The 17,575-nt window shown below is 46.2% G+C and overlaps 1 protein-coding gene across 5 annotated transcripts in view; it reads right to left on the reverse strand.

Moving 5' to 3' along the window:
- The window catches only part of NRF1 (nuclear respiratory factor 1), a 55,641-nt gene that overhangs the window by 21,078 nt on the left and 16,988 nt on the right, over positions 1–17,575 (reverse strand). For all 5 annotated transcript variants that reach the window (XM_070947194.1, XM_070947195.1, XM_070947192.1 and 2 more), the window contains exons 4-8: positions 13,674–13,800; positions 11,548–11,688; positions 3,831–3,989; positions 1,660–1,854; positions 274–375 (exon numbers count right to left, since the gene is read on the reverse strand). In XM_070947194.1, the coding sequence (XP_070803295.1) occupies positions 274–375; positions 1,660–1,854; positions 3,831–3,989; positions 11,548–11,688; positions 13,674–13,800 (724 nt within the window). The remainder of the gene's footprint in view (positions 1–273; positions 376–1,659; positions 1,855–3,830; positions 3,990–11,547; positions 11,689–13,673; positions 13,801–17,575) is intronic.

Genomic DNA, 17,575 nt, shown 5'->3' on the forward strand with positions numbered 1-17,575 from the left:
TGGACTCCTGACTTTATCCCAATTGGAACGAAGAGATAGGTGTAAGCCAGGGGCGGGCAACTGTGGTCCTTTTACAACCTGTGGACTTCAACTCCCAGAATTCCTGAGACAGCCAAGCTGTCTCAGGAATTCTGGGAGTTGAAGTCCACAGGTTGTAAAAGGGCCACAGTTGCCCGCCCCTGGACTGTAAGCAGTTCTCGGACTTACAACCGTAATTGTCATTTGTTTTATGAAAGCAGAAATTGCGGGTGCTTCTGTTAAGGGGCCCCTTACCTCTCCATCAGCCACGGCGGAGTAGTTCACCTGAGCGACCGTCACAGTGGTGGGCAATTCAGAGGCGTCTGCCAAGGTGGCCACTGTGGCTCCGGTGCCAACCTGCAAGACACCCAGAAGTCACCAGGGGCCCCTCCCGAGGTCTCAGCAGTCACAAAGCCAGGGGAGGGGGGGCCAAGATCCACGAGGGGAGGGGAGCGGATTGGTTGGGAAGGGCAGGGACCAGAGGTGGGTTTCAGCAGGTTCTGACCAGTTCTGGAGAACCGGTAGCGGAAATTTTGAGTAGTTCGGAGAACCGGTAGTAAAAATTCTGACCCATCTATTCTCTGCCTCCTGAGTCCCAGCTGATCGGGAGGAAATGGGGATTTTGCAGTATCCTTCTCCTGGAGTGGGGTGGGAATGGAGATTTTACAGTATCCTTCCCCTGCCACGCCCACTAAGCCATGCCACGCCCACCAAGCCACACCCACAGAACCGGTAGTAAAAAGTTTTGAAACCCACCACTGGCAGGGACACACTGACAGTGTGACATTGGACCAATGACATCATGATGAGAGGAAGAAGGGAGGGAGGGAGGGAGGGAGGGAGGGAAGAAGGGAGGAAAAAAAGAGAAGAGAGAAGAATGGAAAGAAGGAAGCTGGAGGGAGGGAGGGAGAAAGAGAGGAAGATAGGGGAAGGAAGGAAGGGGAAGGAGATGAGAGAAGGAAGAAAAGATGGAGGGAAAATGGAGGGAGGGAGGGAGGTGAAGGAGATGAGAGAAGGAAAAAAGGAAGAAAGATGGAGAAAGGCAGGAAAGGAGGGGTGGGAGGGAGGAAGGAAGGGAGGGAGGTGAAGGAGATGAGAGAAAGAAAAAAGGATGGAAGAAAAATGGAGAAAGGGAGGAAAGGAGGAAAGGAGAGGTGGGAGGGAGGGAAGGAATGAAGGGAAGGAGGAAAGGAGATGAGAGAAGGAAGAAAGGATGGAAGGAAGATGGAGGGAGGCAGGAAGGAGGAAAATGAAGGAAGGAAGGAAATTATACTACATCCATTTTTTCCTTTTCCTGTGAAAGTATGATCACATACTTTTTACAGAACCCTATAATGCTACTTTCTTTAAAAAAAAATCCCTCATATGAACTGTCCCATGCTGTTTCCACACACAGCTTTTAAGGGAAAAGATCACATTCCTTGGTCCTTCAAGAGATCCGGAATCTGCCCATTTCCCCAGATCTAATTGCTGAAGATCACCCTGGAGCCTCTGGGATTAATCGCGAGTCACCGGACCCCCAAACCTACTTTCGCTCAGCACGGAGAACCCAGAACTCTCTCCCCTCCACCCCACCCTAAAGCCACAATCCGAACGCCAGGCCGAGGCGGGGCATGAACTGATTCCCCCTGTAACCCTCACCTGGATGAGGGACACCGTGCCGTCAGGGTTGCTGAAGGTCTGGACCATCGTCTGGGAGGGAACCAGGTGGGCTATACTGTGCGTGGCGGTCAAGGACTGGGTCTGCTGGTCTTCGAAAGCGTAGAGCAGGTCCTCCCGGCCGTGCTGTTTGTAGCAGTTTTTCACAATCGTCCGCAGCGCCTGGGTCCAAGACACCTGAGGCCAGGTGAGAAGGAGAGAGGAGAAAAGATCAGGGGGACTGAGAGAGGCAGGTGTGCACAGGTCTACCACGTGTATCAGGCCAGGAGCAAATACAGTCAACAGTGGTTTGTATCAAATCATGGTTCTTTATCTACAATAGGAATATAGAAATAATATACATACATGTACTACAAGCAGTATCTAAACAAACAGCAATTACAGCAGGGAAGAAACTTGACGAACCAACCAACACTCTAGCAGGGCCTCCTCTTAAGGCTCTTAAAGGGATAACAGCTAAAATACAGGCTCTGAAAGGGATAACAGCCAAAACACAGGCTCTTAAAGGGATAACAGCCAAAACACAGGTTCTTAAAGCGATAACAGCCTAAGCACAGGCTCTTAAAGGGATAACAGCCAAAAAACCTGCTGACTCATTCCCCTCATTGCATCAGCTGGTCAGCTCTTGAGTTGTTACCTTGACAAAAGCCAACTTGATGTCGCGTCACCCAGAGAACATTTAGACCACCTGGTAAATTTTACCCAGTGCAGATGGGTGGAAGCTCCTCAGAAGGAGAGCCAACCTTGAAATGAGGAGGAATTTCCTAACGGTGAGAACGATGGAATCGCTCACGATGGAGTGGTGGGTTCTCTCCATCAATGGAGGATTTCAAGAAAAGATTGGACAACCATTTGTCTTGGATGGTGGAAGATCTCTTGCCTTGGGGTTTGACTAGAAGACCTCCAAGGTCTCTTCCAGCCCTAAGATTCTATGAAGTCAGATTTACTGGAGCAATTTCTTGCACCTTCCAATACATGATAGCAGTCTTCCAGTATCTGAGGGGCTGCCCCAAAGAAGAGGGGGTTGGCCTATTCTCCAAAGCACCTGAAGGCAGGAGAAGAAGCAACGGATGGAAACTAACCAAGGAGAGAAGCAACATGGAACTAAGGAGACATTTTTCCTGACAGTGAGGGCAATTAACCAGTGGAACAGCTTGCCACCAGAGGTTGTGGGTGCTCCAACACTGGAGGTTTTCAAGAAGAGTATCGACCTCCATTTATCTGAAATGGTAAGAGGGTTTCCTGCCTGGTTGGACTAGACTAGAAGACCTCCAAGGTCCCTCCCACCTCTGTGATTCTGTTAATATTCATGGTATGAAAGAGCCTATCTGGAAAACCATGAGTTGTGTTTAAGGCCAAGGTGGTGGGAAGCCGGCTAGTCTGACTCTCCAGGATGTGATGCAATGCAATACAGCATCCGGTTAACCAGGTTTTGAGCTTGGTTATTGGCTTGTAGATGTTTCATGACCCAACTAGGTAACATTATCAGTGCTAGAAGGGAGGGGGGTTGCGAGGAGGGGGAGGAGGATGACGACAACAACTTTGGGGTCTTTGGTGCTCGCTAAGCTTGGTTGTTTTCTCTGCCGACGTTTTGTGACCCAACTAAGTAACACCATCAGTCCAGAAAGGAATGGGGGGTTTTGCACTCTATTTATATGCAAGTAGCCTGCCCTGTCAGTGTTGGAGGGTTCTTGCTGGCTCCTTGATCAGGCTGTTGTTTCATGTTTGATGGTTTGTATGAGTTGGTGGGGTTTCTTTATTGCTTGATTGTTGGTCTAGTATTAATTTTGGTGTTAATCTCTGCTTATCGGGGCGTTCATTGCTGGCAAAGAAGAGTTTTGGCCTTTTAGCTTTTTGATTGCCATTTCTGAATGGTGTGCAAATGTTGCTTCTCTCTATATGCCCATTGATGGCTGAGTTGTAAACATCTCTATTTACAAGGAATTCTCTAGCATTTTTTAGGGCGTGGCTTGGTCTAGGATGCTCGTCGTTTTCCAGTTGAAACTATAGTGGGGGTATTCTCCATATGTGGGGTCTTCTGAGTGACTTTTGTTCTTACTTTAATCAAGCCCCAAAGTTTCTAGGCCTCATCGTGTGCCAAACCTAAGAAAAGTCTGTTGCTAGAAGAAGGAAGGAAGGTGTTCAAGACCTACCCTCTGCTTCTGCTCTTCTGTCCGGACATCGCTGCGGACGTTAGCCCAGGGAATGTCTTCTGGCCACCAAATGGGTTTGCAGCTCTCCTTCCCCCAGCCCGGCTTTCCGCGACCCGTTGAGTATTTCAGCATTTCAGGGATGAAAGCTCTCAGCTGGGCCTGTGGCATTAAGAAAATAATAATAATAATAATAATAATAATAATAATAATAATAATAATAATAATAATGATGATGTAAAGATTGGGGAAACAAAGGTCTGCATCAAGAGCTTGGCCCGTCACAGGTAGTCCTCAAACTTACAACAGTTTCATTTAATGACCTTTCCTAGTTACAACGGCACAGAAAGAAGCGATTTACGAACATTTTTCGCACTTACGATCGTTGCAGCGTCCCCGTGATCACACGATTTACGTTCGGATGCTTGACAATGGACTCACATTTATGACGGTCGCAGTGTGCCGGGGTCACGTGATCCCCTTTTGCGACCTTCTGACAAGTCAAGTCAAGCGGGAAGCTAGATTCACTTAACGACCGTGTTACTAATTTAACAACTGCAGCGACCCATTTAACGAACGTGACGAGAAAAGCCGTAAAATGGGGCAAAACTCACTTAACAAATTTCTCACTTACCAATATAAATTTTTGGCTCAGTCGTGGTCATAAGTCGAGGACTACCTGAACAGATCTTATCGAGATGCAAGAAGGTCATCATTATATTTATGAAATTTAAACGCTACCTACCTCACTATCCAAAGATATTTATTTGTATTTATTCATTAAATTTATTTGCCATCCATCTCAACCACAAGGTGAGCCCGAGAGGCTTACAATGTCAAAATATACATCTTAATATTTTTATTTATTTAGGAAATTTATGTTGCCGCCTATTTGCAGCTGGCAACTCAAGACGGTTTACAAGAATATAAAAACCTCATATGAAAAAAAAACAATAAAACTAATAAAAGAGAGAATCATAAATTAATAAAATAATATAATCAAATAACCCTCCTCCCACCTCGCCCCAGCGACAACACATCACATGAGCCCATTTAATGGGCTCCATCCCACTCTGCATTCCCCAGGCCTGCTGGCAGGACCAGATCTACACTGGGATATACAGTGTTATATCATAATTATATTGTATATAAACATACAATAAATACATATTTAACATATAGATGATATCAAGAGGCAAGCAGCAGACTGGCCCATTACGGATCATATTGAAGCAAGATTTTCAGAGATCCTGGAGAAACTTTTAACACAAGAGCAAAGTGGAATTTTCCTAATGCATTTTGGGATGGGGCAGGAACTATCAGCCAGAACTCCTGTTCCATCCCTTGTTCTCCGTACCCAAAAACTTAAGAGCAGAAGTATTCTGCAGTTATTGCAAAGGAGTTTTGAAAGATTTGGAATTTTACTTCTAATAATGCACAGTCCGATGGGGGAAAAGAGGCCGTGAAAAAAGAAAAGGAAATGAAAAAACAAAGGAAATTTCACCATAGATTTGTATTTGCATGCTGCCATCTTGAGTATCGTAAGACTTGAACCTATACACAGATCGTCCTCGACTTACGACCGTAATTGGGACCAGAATCATCATCGCTGAGCAAGGCAGTTGTTAAGTGAGTCGCATCCTGCTTTTCTCGTTGAGCAAGGGGGGTTGGACTAGAAGATCTTCAAGGTCCCTTCCAACTCTCTTATTCTGTTATTCAGTAAACCTGATTTTCTTTTTTGGCCACGGTTGGTAAGCGGACTGCTGAGGTTGTTAAGCGAATCATACAGTCGTTAAGCGAATTTGGCTTAACGAATTTGGTCGGATAGCAGCTGGGAAGGTTGCAAATGGTTAATCATATGACCCTGGGGATACTATGACGGTCATAAATGTAAGGACCAGTGGTAAATCATTGTTTTCAGTGCTGTTGTAACTTTGAATGGTCCCTTAATGGTTGCATGTCAAGCACTATCTGTAATGTATTCTTATCCCTCCTTCCATCCATCCATCCATCCATCCATCCATCCATCCATCCATCCAAGCCAGCAAGATGTCTATTGAGATTCTTAGTCATCCAGGTTGTCCCAAAGGTGTTTTTTCAAAAGGCAACTGGACTTTCTTATTTCTCCTTGAAGACGTTTCGCTTCTCATCCCAGAAGCTTCCTCAGTTCTGACTGAACGGTGAAGAATGGAAGGAAGGTTACTCAGGTGACCCTGAGGGCGCAGATAAACCTCCAAGCGGCCACAAGGACTCTCAGAGAGAGCACTAACGACCAGACGACTGCAAGTCTAAAGTCTAAATCCTTCCATCCTCCACCAATTCAATCAGAACCGAAGAAGCTTCTCGGATGAGAAGCGAAATTTCTTCAAGGAAAAACAAAGGAAGTCCAGTTGCCTTTTGAAAAAAACACCTTTGGGACAAGGTGGGAAGAATATTGATGCTTTCGAAGTCTGGCGTTGGAGAAGACTCTTTGAGAATACCAAAACTAAACAAAACGAGGGAATCATCAACCGGATCCATCCACAGTTCTCACTTCTTCAGCTGTTTACACTGTTCTTCAACCCTTCCCATAATGTCGCTATTTACATTTTGTGGAAATCGCCTTGGAAATTCTTGCCGGATGAACCGTGGAGCCTACGAACGTTGTGTGTCATCATGTACAACAGTGCTGCACAAAATGAAGATTATTATTATTTTTTTAAAAAACCCATGGGGAAATGCTGCAGCGTTTAGGGTGTATTTGTCGGCAGAGTCGCTGATTCTGGCCTCTGAGAGTTGCATCATCCTCTGCGGTGTTCTTTTCTTCACGGAGAAACACGCCATTATTGAGGTGCGTGTTTGTCCTCCAGGATAAGAAATCAAGGGACGGAAGGCTGGAGATTTCGCCCCAACTTAGCACCCAAGGAATTGAACCATCAATTGATTGATTATGTGCCATGAAGTTGGTGTTGGCAAGGAAGTCTTTTGGGTTTTTAGCTTTTGGATTATCTGTTTTGAATGGTGTGTACATGTCGCTTATCTCTATGTGCCCGTTGATGGCTGATTTGTCTGACTGCCAGGCGTCCAGGAATTCTCTAACATTTTTGGACCTGGCTCGGTCTACGATGCTCCTAGCGCACACAGATATTTTTGGCTCTAACTTAGCACTCCAGGAATCGACTGAACAATTGATTGATTATGTGCCATGAAGTTGGTGTTGGCAAGGAAGTCTTTTGGGTTTTTTTAGCTTTTGAATCATCTGTTTTGAATGGTGTGTACATGTTGCTTATCTCTATGTGCCCGTCGATGGCTGATTTGCCTGAATGCCAAGCGTCCAGGAATTCTCTAGCATTTTTGGACCTGGCTTGGTCTACGATGCTTCTAGCGACCACACAGATAGATTTGGCTCTAACTTTGCAGAAATTGACCTCAGGAATTGACCAAAGAAAAGTTCTCATTTGTCCAGGTTAGGTCTTTCAACAGTGAGTGCACCCATCATACCACGGCATCCGACTGCTTCAAAACTCATTGAATTCAGTTTTCGGCATGTTTTGAAGCAGAAATCTTGTCCCGGCACTCATCTTTCTCCCTGCATTCGACGTGCAAGGAAGAACTTGCTCACGTTGGCTGCCTCGTGACTCACTATTTCTTCTGGCTGAAATAGCAAGTCATGTGGTAAATCACATCGTTTTCTCAGTACTCGTCAAGTTTTAGTATTCTTTGTGTCTTCCGGAATGGATTTCCAACAAATATCGAGGTACCACTGTATCTCAGTCCTTCTACCGGGCCGCTGAGTGTCCCTTCTACCTTTCCTTGCATCAATGTCTTCTCTTCACATCACCTGTCCAAAGTAGAATCATTTGAACCTTCAGTCGGAATTTCGGGTTGACTGTCTGATGGTCCATCTGTTTTCATTTGTCCAGATCATAGTTTCCCACCAGTTAGTCAGAACTGAAGAAGCTTCTTGGATGAGAAAGTGAAATGTCTTAAAGAAAAATCAAAAAATCCAGGTGTCTTTAAAATAAAAGCGCCTTTGGGAGATTCATTTGTTGGTTTTCTTGGCTGTCCATGGTCTTCTCAAGAATCTTCTTCAACACCCAAATTCAAAAGCCTCAATAGAGTTAGCAATAGCACTTAAGACTTATATACCGCTTTACAGTGCTTTTTACGCCCCTGTCTAAGCGGTTTTACAGAGTCAGCCTCTTGCTCCCAACAATTTGGGTCCTCATTTTACCCACCTCGGAAGGATGGAAGGCTGAGTCAACCTCAGGTAATTCTTGATTTACAACCATTCGTTTAGTGATGAAGCTACCACGGCACTGAAAAAGGTGACTTATGACCGCTTTTCACACTTACGACCTTTGCAGCAATCCCCACGCTCACGGGATCAAAATTCGGACACTTGTCAACTGTATTTATGACGGTCGCAGTTTGACGACCTTCTGAAAAGCAGAGTCAACGGGGAAGTCGGATTCACTTAACAACCATGTTACTAATTTAACAACTGCAGGGGTTCACTTAACAACGGTGGCAAGAAAGGTCACAAAATGAGAAAAAGCCTCAACACCTGGATATTTTTGGCTCAAGTACGGTCAATCTGTATTCTTCCAATCCTGCTTGTTCGAAAATGAACTCCTGGTTCCACAGAGGGTAACAGGCGATATTCTGATTTTTGCCCTGAGAATATGTGGCTGCAAAATGTGGGTGAAATTTGATAGCATGATTTTGGATCCTCCTCCTCCTTTTTCTCTGGGTAGGAAGGAAAGGGAGTGACTTACCTTCGCCCCCCCCCCCCAGGCTTTCTGAAAACCTTTTTAAAGAGGTCAAACGACAGGAATGGAAAATTTTATTCCTCCGACTCCCGGATGGAGGTCTGGAGAGTGAAGGGTAGGGCACAACTGCTCAAAGACTGCCTGTCTTTGATTTAAAGACAACCTTCCCTTAACTCAAAGAACGTTTCTCTTTTTCTCTACCACACATATGAAATCCAAGTTTTTCAGGTTTTCCTAATCATTCCATAAAGAGGTATAATAGCTATGAAAATATCACACTACAGCGCCCCCTAGTGTCTCCTAAATAATCTTGCAGTATATCGTGATCGGAAAGCATCTTATGTAAGCTATTTATTTTTTAAAAAAAAATGTTAATCCACAAAAGGTGCAGCACAACTCTTTATGAGTTTGGTATATTGTAGACTGGTGTTTCTCAGCCTTTGGAACTTGAAGAGGGCTGGGTTTCAATTCCCAGAGTTTCCCAGCCAGCAGGTCGAGCCCACGTATCTTAAAAAGTACTGATAGAAGAGAATATTTGTAGCTCAGGGTTGAGCTGTTTGGATCCTTGGTGCTCTCAGACCTTGGTGGCTTCTTTTTTTTTTTTTTTGAAGACGTTTCATAACCCAGCTAGGTAACATCATCAGTACTGGCAGGGAAAGGGATTTGCAAAAGAGAAGGAGGAAGAGGAGGAGGGGGAGGAGAAGGACTGTGGGGTCCTTGATGCTTTCAGAACTTGGTGGCTTTCTTGCAGATGTTTCATGACCCAGCTAGGGAACATCATCAGTGCTAGAAGGAGTGGGGTTATAGACACAGGAAGCAAATCCCTCTTCCTTCTAGCACTGATGATGTTCCCTAGTTGGGTCATGAAACGTCTGCAAGAAGGCAACCAAAGCTCAGGGAGCACCAAGAAATCTATAGTTGTCCTCCTTCACTCCGCAACCCTCCTTCCTTTCTCTCACTGATGATGTTCCCTAGTTGGGTCATGAAACGTCTGCAAGGAAACCACCAAGCTCAGAGACCACCAAGGACCCCCATAATTCATTTCCTCCTCCTCTTCCTCCTCTTCCTCCCCCCTACCAAATCCCATTCCCTTCTAGCACTGATGATGCTACCTAGTTGGGTCATGAAACATTTGCAAGGAAACCACCAAGCTCAGACAGCACCCAGGACCCCACATCTTCAAGTCCCCAAGGTTGAGAAATGATGCCCTAGACCAGTTACGACTAACCTTTTCGGCACCGAGTGCTGAAACTGGAGTGCGTATGCGTGCCGGAGCACCAGAACCTGGAACAGAACTGGCCCGGTGCGCATGCACGCCAGACCAGCTGTCGGCCGTGCATGTGTGCAATGGAATCTGGAAGAGTAGCTGGCGTCGGCGTGAGTGCCCACAGAGAGGACTCTCCGTGCCACCTCTGGCACGTGTGCCATAGGTTCGCCATTACGGCCCCAGACTAACATGGTTGCCCAGTTAATCCTCGGTCTTCAGCATGGGGCTACCTGCCCCGAAGAAGACCTTCTTCCTCTACGCAATGGGCCCTCTTCAACTCACCCCCAAGGCCTGTGGGGTGTGATTTTATTTTTTTTTTAAACCTGCTTCTTACGAACGCCACTCCTGCAAGGGAGAAGCAGACCAAGACAGAGATGGAGAGAGATGCATCTGTTCAGGTTAGGCCTGTCTCGGTTCTGATGGGAGTCCGTAAGCTCCATCTGGCTGCTTTGAAAAGTTCTATTTTGGGGTCCCCCGATGGATTAATTAGAAACGGAGAGTTTTGCGCCACGCCGAGCACTTGTCAAGGGCCCTGGGGACGCAATCAAGGAGAGCCGCGCACAGCAAGCCCGCTCAGGCACGAGAGCTTTAATTATGGGAACGTGATCAGCCGTGAACACAATCGTGGTGCTTCCCAAGGACTAATCAGGGTTCTGAAGACAGCCCAACATCGCCAAGCCTTAATTTCCCAGTTGCCGCCAGAATAGTTCAGGTTTCACAGCTTGCGAGGCCTCCCTGACATACAGGCGGTCCTGGGCTTAACGGCCACAATTGAGCCCCAAATTTCTGCTTTTGCTAAGCGGGACAGCCATGGAGAGAGGTTTGCTCCATTTTACGACCTTTCTTGCCAGAGTTGTTAAGTGAATCGCCGCCATTAAGTTAGCCGCGGGGCTGTTAAAGGGAATCTGGCTTCAGACGTTTATTTATTTAGGGCGACCCAAGGCAGCATATGAGGACATAAAAATACAATATAAAAGGAAGGAAGGAAGGAAGGAAGGAAGGAAGGAAGGAAGGAAGGAAGGAAGAAAAGGAAGGAGAGAAGAAAGGAAGAAAGAAAAAAAGAAAGAAGGAAGGAAAGAAGAAAAAGAAGGAAGAAAAAGAAGGAAGGAAGGAAGGAAGGAAAGAAAGGGGAGGGAAGAAATGAAGAAAGAAAAAAAGAAAGAAGGAAAGAAGAAAAAGAAGGAAGGAAGAAAGAAAAAGAAGGAAGGAAGAAAGAAAAAGAAGGAAGGACGGAAGGAAGGAAGGAAAAGGAAGATTAAAAACTTTGTGATGGTTGCAGAGTCCCAGGACCACGTGATCCCGTTTTTCGACCGTCTGACGAGCAGAGTCCAGGGGGAAGCCAGACTCACTTAACAACCTTGTTACCAATATAACACCTGCAGCGACTCACTTAACGACTGTGGCGAGGAAGGCGGTAAGGTGGGGCAAAACTCACTTAAGAAGTCTTCCGCTTAGCAAGTGGAAATTTGGGGCTCAAATTGGCGTCGTAAGTCGAGGACTGCTGGCGTTTTAGAAGATCATCGCGGTTCTCTCCCAGGAGGGGCAGAATTAAGTGCGCCTCTGAGGAGTTGTGAGAAGAGGCAGAGAGAGAGAGAGATGCTTGATTGGGGGGGGGGGGGGAAATCAATCGGCCAGAGACGTGTCATGCTCCTTCCCTCTCTTAGCAACCTGCTCCAAGTTTCCACCTCCCTCGGATGGTTACCTGGGTCATTTTATCCACCGAGACCGGAATCCCGTCGATGGTGAGAGGGGGAAGCTCCGAGTTAACCTCCTGCGGCGCAGGTGCGTGCTCCAACAGCGCTGACTCCAAATCTTCCAGGATCATGCTCTTGTACTTGCGCACCTGTGGGGAATCGCAGAGGTTCAGGTAAACAAGAGCCAAGAGCGACAGGAGGGAAGAAACTGCTAAGTAACGGAAACGGAGTGGGGAGGGGCAGGAATGCGTCCGCGTTGCTCGTGGTGCTGAGCGGCAGAGCGAACGAGCGAGCAAACAACGCCGCAGCTGCCCGGGAAAAACAGCCCTTGGCCCCCAAAGGATGGGAGGCGCAGGGCAGCGAGATGATGAAACGGCGAGCAACGTTAAGCCGTGGCAGGGGGTGGTTGCCAGAGAGGGTTTGTAAGGGAGGGCAGGGACTTCGGTGGTGGTGCTTGGTGAGATTCTCAGCCAGGCTCTCAAGTCCCCTCTTGGGAGGTTGGGTCGAGGGGGCAGCGCTTTGGGGGTTGGGTACCGGCAGAAGAGAGGGTTCGTAGCTCAGGGTTGAACGGAGGAGGGGTCCTGGGTGCTCGGTGAGATTGGAGATTTGCTGGCAGACGTTTCATTACCCAGCTAGGGAACATCATCCGTGCTGGAAAGGAGTGAGTGGGGTTTGTGTAGGGGAAGAGGAAGAGGAGGAGGAAGGGGGGGAGGGGTGCTTGGTGCTCTCTGAGCTTGGGGGTTTTCTTGCAGACATTTCACGACCCAACTAGGTAACATAATCAGTGTCAGAAAGGAGGGGAGGTTGCAGAGAGGAGGAGGAGGAAGATGGTGCTCTCTGGACTTGGTGATTTTCTTGCAGACGTTTCCTGACCCAACTAGGGAACATCATCAGTGAGAGAAAGGAAGGAGGGTTGCGGAGTGAAGGAGGACAACTATAGGTTTCTTGGTGCTCCCTGAGCTTTGGTTGCCTTCTTGCAGACGTTTCGTGACCCAACTAGACAATATGATCAGTGCTAGGTTTGCTCTCATTAATTTATATACAAGTTTGTTTGCCCTATCAGTGTTGGTGGGAGTGTTCTGGGGTGTTCCTTAATTAGGCTGTTGCTTACTGTTGGAATTGTCAGTTCCTTAACTGGAGTATATTCACTTCTCTTTTTTTGAATGGTGTGTAGATGTTGTTTATATCGATGTGCCTGTTGATGGCCGATTTGTTTGAATGCCAGGCTTCCAGGTATTCTCTAGGGTTTTGGGGCTTGGCGTGATCAAGGAACTGCCAAGAAGGAAACAACACTCCCATCAACACTGACAAGCAAGCCACTTGTGTGTAAACAGAGAGCAAACCCCACTCCCTTCTAGCTCTGATGGCGTTACCTATTTGGGTGGTGAAATGTCTGCAAAAGAACCAAGCTCAGGAAGCACCCAAGATCCCACAGTCCTCCTCCTCCTCCTTCACAAACCCAACTCCCTTCTAGCACTGACGATGTTACCTAGATGGGTCATGAAACTTCTGGAAGCAAACCTCCAAGCTCAGACGGCAATAAGGACCCCAGAGTCGTCATCCTCCTCCTCCTCTTCCACTACACAACCCTCACTCTCCCTTTTAGCACTGATGATGTTCTTTAGTAGGGTCATGAAACATCTGTAAGAAAACCTCCAAGGTCAGAGAGCACCCAGGACCCCTCAGTTCAACTCTTGAGCTACAAATATTCTCTTCTATCAGTACCCAATCCCCAAAGCGCTGCCCCTCAATTCAACCTCCCAAGAGGGACTTGAAAGTCTCAAGCGTCTGCCGGAGAACCTCACCGAGCACCCACCCCTGAGGACGTTACCTAGATGGGTCGTGAAACGTTTGCAAGAAAACCACCAAGCTCAGAGAGCATAGTTGGGCCCCACAGTTGTAGATATGTAGAGTGGATATCTGGGAGCTTTCTGCTTTCTCACCTTTTACCCTTTGAGTAAAAATAAAATAACTACCTGGTTTTCTGAGGTATTTGCGGAGGCAAATACTCCCATTCGCATCTTCTTCTGGCAATTTCCAAACTTCTCCATTCCCTCCACATACAAACACACTCCTGGCAACTCAAATCCACTTCCAACTAGGGAGGGGCGAGGAAGGCGCAGAGGAGTCTTACCACGTTCTCCAGCGGGGCCGCCCCAAAGACTTTGAAAACCGGGTTGGGTTTGGAGGGGGAGATGCACAAGACGATGGCTTGCTGCCCGACTCGCGTGGTGTATTCATCCAACGTGGCCCGCAGCTTCCTGGCTCAGAAGGATAAGAAAAGGAAGAGCGGTGGCTTTAAAAGATATTCCCCTTCAGGAAAGTCAGATCCTCAAGGCTTCTGGTTTTAAATTTTTCCACCATGTGAAGTTTGCAAATGGGATGAAGGCCCAACAAATGGTAAAATGGGATAGGGAAATTTTTTGCATATTTATTTATTAAAATTCATAAGCCGCCCATTCCCGCTGTCAGGCGGCTCTCGGGGGCTTACGCTATGATAAAAAAAAAAAAGTACTACACAAGACAATTAAAATGAGAAGGATTAAACAGAAAAGCTAAAAAAAAAGCAAAACGAGGTAAAAGCATGTATAAAATGTTAACATATTGAATGTGAAAATAAGTTGAGGTTAAATAAATTAAAAAGCAAAATACAGTGGGGCGGAGGTGGCATCTTCCGGTTAAGTGGATGGCCTAGAAACCAGGAGACGGGGAGTTCTAGTCCCACCTTAGGTACAAAAGCTGGCTGCGTAACTTTGGGCCAATCACCAGGAGATGGTAAGTTCTAGTCCCGCTTTAGGCATGAAAGCTGATTGGGTGAATCTGGGCCAATCACTAGGGGACGGTGAGTTCTAGTCCTGCCTTAGGCATGAATGCTGGCTGGGTAAAATTTTAGGCCACTCCCAGCAGACTGGAAGTTTTAGTCCCACTTTAGGCATGAAAGCCGACTGGGTGACATTGGGCCAATCCCCAGGAAATGGTGAATTCTAGTGCCGCCTTAGGCATGAAAGCTGACTGGGTGACTTTGGCCCAATCACCAGGAGATGGTAAGTTCTAGTCCCACCTTAGGCATGAAAGCTGATTGGGTGACTCTGGGCCAATCACCAGGAGACGGTGAGTTCTAGTCCTGCCTTAGGCATGAATGCTGGCTGGGTAAAATTTTAGGCCACTCCCAGCAGACTGGAAGTTTTAGTCCCACCTTAGGCATGAAAGCCGACTGGGTGACATTGGGCCAATCCCCAGGAAATGGTGAATTCTAGTGCCGCCTTAGGCATGAAAGCTGACTGGGTGACTCTCGGCCAATCACTCTCTCTCAGCCTAACCCACACCTCACAGGGTTGTTGTGGTGGGGAAAATAAGGGAAGGAAGGAATACTGGTATGCAGGTAGTCCTTGACTTACAACAGTTCATTTATTGACCTTTCAAAGCTACAACATTACTGGAAAAAGTGACTTATGATCGTTTTTCACACTTAGAACCGTTGTAGCATCCCCATGGTAATTCGGATGCTTGACAACCGATTCACACGTATGACAGTTGCAGTGTCCGGGAGTCATGTAATTGCCTTGTGCGACCTTCTGACGAGCAAAGCCAATGGGGATAACCGGATTCATTTAACAACCATGTTAATTTCTTTAACAACTGCAGTGATTCACTTAACAACCGTGGCAAGAAAGGTCGTAAAACGGGGCAAAACTCACTTAACCCATGTGCCACTTAGCCACACTGATTTGGGGCTGAATTCTGTAAAGGAACTGGGAAAGGGAGGTTGGTAGGGGACAATCAAGAGATATTTTGAATTGTTAGCACTACAGCTTGTTGATTGTTATCAGGACAAAAAGCACTTCTGTGTACACAAACAAGGAAACCTCAGGTGCCAGCCGTGCCTCCGAGGAGCAGCTGGGTAGAGAGATGGTGAGAAGCAAACGGGGGAACGGTGCCAGCTGCTAAGTGCCCAAAATGGGATCACGTGACTGCGGCGGAGGAGAGAAAATTGGGTTGTAAGTAGCTCTGGGGAGACCCGTCGTAACTTCGAATAATCGCTAAGCAGCCAGTCGTACATAGGGAACTACTTGTGCTGTTCTGCCCAGGATGTTCCGAAACATCGCTGGAAGTTTTGAAGAAGGGATCGGACAGACATTTGTCTGGAATTGTGTTGGGCAAAGGGAGTCCAATCTTGGCCAATCTAAGACTTGCGGACTTCAACTCCCAGAATTCCCCAGCCAGCCTGCTTTAAGAGAGATGGATTCTGGGAGTTGAAGTCTCCATATCTTAAAGGTTGAGAAGCAGTGGACTAGACCAGGGATATCCAACCTTGGCCACCTAAGGCCTGTGGACTTCAATTCCCAGCATTCCCCCAGCCAGCATGCTTTAAGATGGGTGGCCGAGGATGGACAAACCTGATATAGGGTCTCCTGCTGGAGCAGGGGGTTGGACTAGAAGACCTCCAAGGTCCCTTCCAACACTCTTATTCTATATTCTATTCTGTAATATCATCAAATCTTGGTTAAATGCAGTTTTCAAGGGTGGCTATTTTTTAAAGGATCTAATTCAGTGTTTCTCAACCTTGGAAGCTTGAAGATGGGTGGACTTCAACTCCCAGAATCCCCCAGCCAGCGCTGCTAGGAGTTGAAGTCCACCCATCTTCAAGCTTCCAAGGTTGAGAAACACTGATCTAACTTAAAGAAGCCAGCAGTGCAACTTGCTGACAGTTCTCCGTGGCATCTGCAGACCCCAAACATGGGATGACCTTTTACGAAGGTTACACTGGGACCAACAACTTGGTTGTTAAGAGAAGCGGTTGCTAAGTGAACCCACAACTGTGCCGATAATCTGAGTTGAGTTTTCACTTGCTTTACAGAGCTACAAAAGTTCGTAAATGTGCGTGCAGAACTGGTTGCAGTTACTTTTTCATCACTGCTGTAACGACGGTCGCTAAACGAGGCAGTTGCTAAACAAGGACTGCGTGTAGAAGTATGAATTCAAGCGAAACATTGTGCCTTCCTCTCTCCGACATGCACATTTAAGGTAGCTAGGATGGAGGAACTAAGAACAAATGGACAAGAAACTTTTTTTTTTAAGGGGCTTTCAAATTTTGGCAACTCTGATAGCACATGAGGATAGATAGATAGATAGATATAAATAATAGATAGATATAGATAAATAAATAATAGATATAAATAGAGATAAATAATAGATATAGAGGTAAATAATAAATAGATATAGATAAATAGAGATAAATAATAGATAGATGATAAATAATAGATAAATAATAGATAATATAGATATATAGATAAATAATAGATTAGATAGATAGATAGATAGATAGATAGATAGATATAAAATAATAGATAGATGATAGGTAGGTAGGTAGGTAGGTACCCCGTTTTCCCAAAAATAAGACCTCCCCTGATAATAAGCCCAATCGGGCTTTTGAGTGCGTGCACTAAAATAAACCTCTCCCCGAAAATAAGCCCTCCCAGAAAATATTTAAACGCAGAGCTGGAAGTCAGGTAAGACGGCAAGAGGAGCCCCATCTCTCTCCAAAATAATAAGACCTCCCCGAAAATAAGGCCAAGCGCTTATTTCGGGGTTCAAAAAAATATAAGACAGGGTCTTATTTTCGGGGGAAAAGGGTAGATTAGATAGACGATAAATAGACAGACAAATAAGATAGATATATGAACAGATATATAGAGAGAAAGACAGATAAACTGATGTACAGATATAGAAAGACAGAAGGGGGGAAGTTTATTTTCAAAGTTTAAAGATAAACAAAAAAGATTTGAAAAATGAAAAAGCTCAGGAAAGGAAAAAGTACAAGAAAGAAGGAAGAAAAACATAAACAGAAGCAACTTCCTTTGGTAAAGCTACGAACAACAAACACATCAGTCCCTTAACTCTAAACATTTATCTACACTATTTCCATAGTCCAGCACACCGAAGCTCTCTCTGGCATCTTAGTCCACCCGAGGACTTGCAAGTGCCAACCTCCCGAGCCCACTGCGGGACTCGTCACTAAGGCGACCAACTCTGCCA

The sequence above is a fragment of the Pituophis catenifer genome, unplaced genomic scaffold, assembly GCF_029215685.1.
Source record: "Pituophis catenifer annectens isolate HBS135680 unplaced genomic scaffold, rPitCat1.0.hap2 SCAF_7, whole genome shotgun sequence".
Classification (NCBI taxonomy): Eukaryota; Metazoa; Chordata; class Lepidosauria; order Squamata; family Colubridae; genus Pituophis; species Pituophis catenifer.